Source organism: Chenopodium quinoa, unplaced genomic scaffold, assembly GCF_001683475.1.
Source record: "Chenopodium quinoa cultivar QQ74 unplaced genomic scaffold, ASM168347v1, whole genome shotgun sequence".
Classification (NCBI taxonomy): domain Eukaryota; kingdom Viridiplantae; phylum Streptophyta; class Magnoliopsida; order Caryophyllales; family Amaranthaceae; genus Chenopodium; species Chenopodium quinoa.
The window spans coordinates 1,627,215-1,631,717 of NW_018745170.1; the positions used below are offsets into that span (position 1 = coordinate 1,627,215).

The 4,503-nt window shown below is 29.8% G+C and overlaps 1 protein-coding gene across 1 annotated transcript; it reads right to left on the reverse strand.

The window, feature by feature from the left end:
* Positions 1-2,063: 2,063 nt before the first annotated feature.
* Positions 2,064-3,611, reverse strand: LOC110710221 (14-3-3 protein 9-like). Its single transcript, XM_021888493.1, has 5 exons — positions 3,539-3,611; positions 2,849-3,158; positions 2,561-2,648; positions 2,272-2,384; positions 2,064-2,220 (listed from the first exon to the last, which is right to left on the reverse strand). The coding sequence occupies exons 1-5, from the start codon at positions 3,609-3,611 to the stop codon at positions 2,064-2,066; spliced, it is 741 nt and encodes a 246-aa protein (XP_021744185.1).
* Between the last annotated feature and the right edge of the window lie 892 nt (positions 3,612-4,503).

Here is a 4,503-nt window from a genome sequence, read left to right on the forward strand (position 1 = left end):
AAATTATTATATTTTCACATTAAAAATTTTATCCTAATATGTAATCAATGAAATATCATATTTACATTTTTTTTTAAAGATGTCATATTATTGTCATATAACTAACAACAACGAATAAAATACAAAACAACAATAAATTAAGTCGCATTATAAATTACATTAAAAAAAAGTATACTTTTGTAATTGCTAATATCATAATTAAATTATTAGTTTTTTATTTATTTTTGTCTGAAATTATTAAATTTTAAAATAAATCAAATAATTATAATTAAAAAAAAAAACCTTAGAGTATACAGGAAAATATCTTTTCTTGAGATATATATATGAAAAATGATCGCACGGGCTTTCATCTAGTAATGGAAGACATGTAATCTCGCCGCCATTCGAATAATTCCCTGCTCCACAACATCCTACATCTATTACCTCAATCCCTGAAAATAAAACATACACACCAAATTAAAACATTTAATTGATCCAATATTCTAGTGATGTGTATTCCCTTCGCGTTTTAATAAGTGTTATACTTCGATCGGCATATAGTGTTAGGCTATGTAATTGACTTATTAAATAAAATAAGAGGTAAGTAAAGTAGTTGGAGTATTAAAAAATTGTAAAAGAAAGACAGTGAGGTTAATAGTTTATTGAAAAGTAATGAATATGAGAGAAAAGAAATAAAAAAAAATAGTAATGGATTTGGGTGGGACTATAAAAGAAAAAGAATGTAATATTAAAAATAAAAAATAAAATAGTGCAACACTAATTAATTGGTGAGGAACTCACCTTGTAACTTTGAGGTTATAAGTTCGAATCCTCCCAACTGCGGTACTTAGAAGTGAGGATCCCTCACCCTTCTCTCTCACTTTCAAGTACCTACTCGCAAATAGTGGACCAAAAAAACCGTGAGGGTTAAGGCAAAATTACATAAGAAAAAGAATATATACCGTAAAATTGCCCGTTAGATTCGAAATCGGTACATTCTCCAAAATAATCCAAGTAGACAAATTTGGCTCCAGGCAAACGACCATTGTTAAAAGTATCAACCAGGTTTCGAAGGCCTGACATTGAAGAGGCCGACACCAAACCGTTAATAAAGTGCAACCCGTCTGCACCAAATCGTTTACTACCCGGATTGTTTACAACCTGAACCGAATTTAAACCGCTCAAGAATAAACCGAAACCGAATCGAACCAATAATTATTTAAACTGAACTGAAACCAAACCGTAAGACACTTGAACGATTTCAATCCGACCTAATTTCAAGCCGAACCGATTTCAGACCGAATTGAAACCAAACTGTCAAACCATTTTGACGGTACTAGTCATACCTCATCGATTTTGCTATGTCGTCCATCAGGTCCTGATGGTGCAGTCAAAAGTTGTTGTGTTGTGCATTGTCACAACTCCTAAGGTTAGATGCCTCTTATCCGGTCTAAAATCATATGCATAATGACTTTATGTTTAACTTATAATGTAAATGATCATTTTTAAGTTGCACATGTAGTTCTTTCTAGTTCTGTTATGACTAAGATGAGAACTACAGTATAAAATTGAAACTTCAAAAAACTTTGGCTTTGGTTTGTGAATTCTTTTGAACTACTTGTTTCTATATTAGTGAGCCTTGCGTTAATGATAGAATAAAAAAGTTAGTTGGTTTACTTTGATGGAAAGGAGGTGACTTGGTGAATGAATAAACGGGCAGGATACAAATCGGATGCTGCAAAACTTATCTTGTGCTTAATTTATAATTAGGCTTATAATCCAACTTTGATCATAATTTTCCTAAATTCCAACTCAATTTTATTTTTCTTTCTAAACAAAGCACTATTAAAATATATACATGTGTAAAGTTAAGTTGAACTATTAAATACATATTATAAAATCAGAGATGTTTAAGATATTATTCTCAATATTCTTTCTCAAGCTAAGCTATATATTGTAATACAAATTGAATGTTTCAATTTTCCTTTCATCCATTATTCTCAAGCTATTGTAATACAAATTGAATGTTTCACATATTCCTTTCATGCATTATTCTCAGGCTACTGTAATACGAAGTAAATGTTTCAAAGGTTCCTTTCATCATTCTTGGCCTTCCATAGTGTAAGGTTATCCCTCAAAAGATTCAGGATAACCTTGCTGTCTTTCGAGGAAGCCTTGCCGCCTAAATCATCCAACTCTAACATAGCCACTTCAAAAGCTTCCTTCGCCAACTGATATGCCCTAAAATATAAAAAATACGTACAAGTAAGTAACAATGCAATTATAACAAACATGACCATAGAGAAATTGTAAAATTGAAGTAAATTTATTATAAAATTTAATGCCAAGCCTAAACGTGTTGGATGTATAGGTGAAAATTGAACCATTGTTATGGCCATTGCTTCCTGATATACAAAATAATATTAACCACAAAGTTAATGACAAACACTTTTAACTTCAATTAAAACGGCACTTAGAAATATAGCAAATTAAAATTCATGAATTTAACTAAGTATACACAAAAAATTGCAAGAACAAAAAATAGAGTAATAGAAATAGAATTGAGCATTTATATATTTACCTTATATGTTTTTAAAGACTCTTCCGCCACTAATGATTTTGCATCACCAGTTTTGATTTCGGCCATATATCGGTAATGATCTGCTTTCCTGCATCACATAGCTCTCCGTTAATTAAACAAACCAACTCTTAACTTACAGAAATAATGATTAAAGATATTAAAGAACAATAATACGGATGATAATCTTTAAAAAAAAAAATTTAAGATCAATCAATTGCTAAAAAGACTTAATTAAGTTTAATACGAAGCAATATACAATTAAAATACTTTTAAAAAATTTATACTCACATCTTTAAGTAAAAGACGGAGGATTCAGCGCAAGACGCGAAAGGAAGGAGATGATCATCAATTAGAATTATAACGTCGTAGCAAATGTTAGCAAGGTCCAACTCAACTATATTACGATAATCTTGAATACACTTTATGTACGTCTCATTTTTGTAGATTGTATCTTCCTTCTGTTTAGTTGTTGAGAGACGTTTCCATGATTCTCTCTTTGGCTCGGTAACTTTCTTGTACGCTGTTGAAAGGAGATTACGCTCTTCAGCAGTTAAATCGATGTTATTCTTCACCAATTTCTTCATTGCATCGATCATATCTACAAAATTTAAGATATGAAATCATTAGTTATATCTTAATAGTTTCATGCTTTGACAACGTAACGCATAACTTACTATACGTGGTAGAGTATTATATCATAAATATCTTAAAACAACAATAATATTTTTAATTTAGTATGTAAAAGTGATATAAAGTTTTAATTGAGATGTATTAACAAGATTACACTTAATAAATTAATAATATTATTTTCTTAACACACAAAAAATAGTCAAAGATAATGTAATATTGGTAGAACTTTGTGTTTTTGCAAAGAACGTAGAAGTAAATCAGAAGGAACTCAAATCCAAACTAAAATTGAAGCTTTTGGGAGTTGAAACTCCTACGTGAAAGAATTGAAAGTGATGAGGAAGAACATACCATCATAGCGTTCGGCTAGGGCGGCTAGCTTAGCGAGGTAGATGATGTTGTAACGTTCGCTCGAAGAAGCCATGAGAGGATCGGAGAGATCAAGACTCGAGAGAATTAGCTACTCGTGAAGGTTGTGGGAGGGGTTGAATATTTAGAGGTAGTGTATGAGGAAGAATTGAAAAGTGAAAGAAAGTTGAATATATAGCTATTTTTTCGTACAAAAATAATCTTGATTATTTACTTATCTTAGGAAAGTAGTCTATGTCTAATAAGTTAGAGATTGTGTTACTTGTACTCTTGTAGGATACGTAGTCTTGTTGATTAGGTCTTGTAGTTTGTAAGTTAATCCTAAATATCTACGAGTATTATTTTTATTTAGGAAACATGATAAAGCTAGGTTAATATCTAAGATTAACATTCCAAGTTAATCTCCTCTCACAATTTTATATATATCTATTGCTGTGCCACTTTATTATTTCACTTTTATTATTTAGAAAATAAAAGAAAAACAATATTGCTTTGAGAAAAGATATATTTTCATGTTTATTTCAAAGATACAATAAATCTTGTTTACAACGGGTGTACATTAATTTTATTGTAAAACGGTCTGTTTGAGCATTACTTTAACTATTTTTATGGTAACTTTTACCACTTAAAGGGTAACTTTTAATTTATCGTTGGTTTGAATTTATTTTAACGTGTAATTTCTTATAAATTCGTGATTACATACTATAAAAACTAATATGAGTAATCTAATACATTACAAGTTTTTGTAAGATAAAATTTATTAATAGAAAAATAATAACTTTTGCAGGATAAAGGGTAACTTTAAGTACATTTATAATTTTAACTTATTTTACAATAAATTAACGTACACCCGCCTTTTTATAGAATTTGTATCAGCGATAAACTTGGATTTCCCCCTTCAATAGTTCAATGGAATATACGATTTCATTTTTCATTTGAAATTAGTT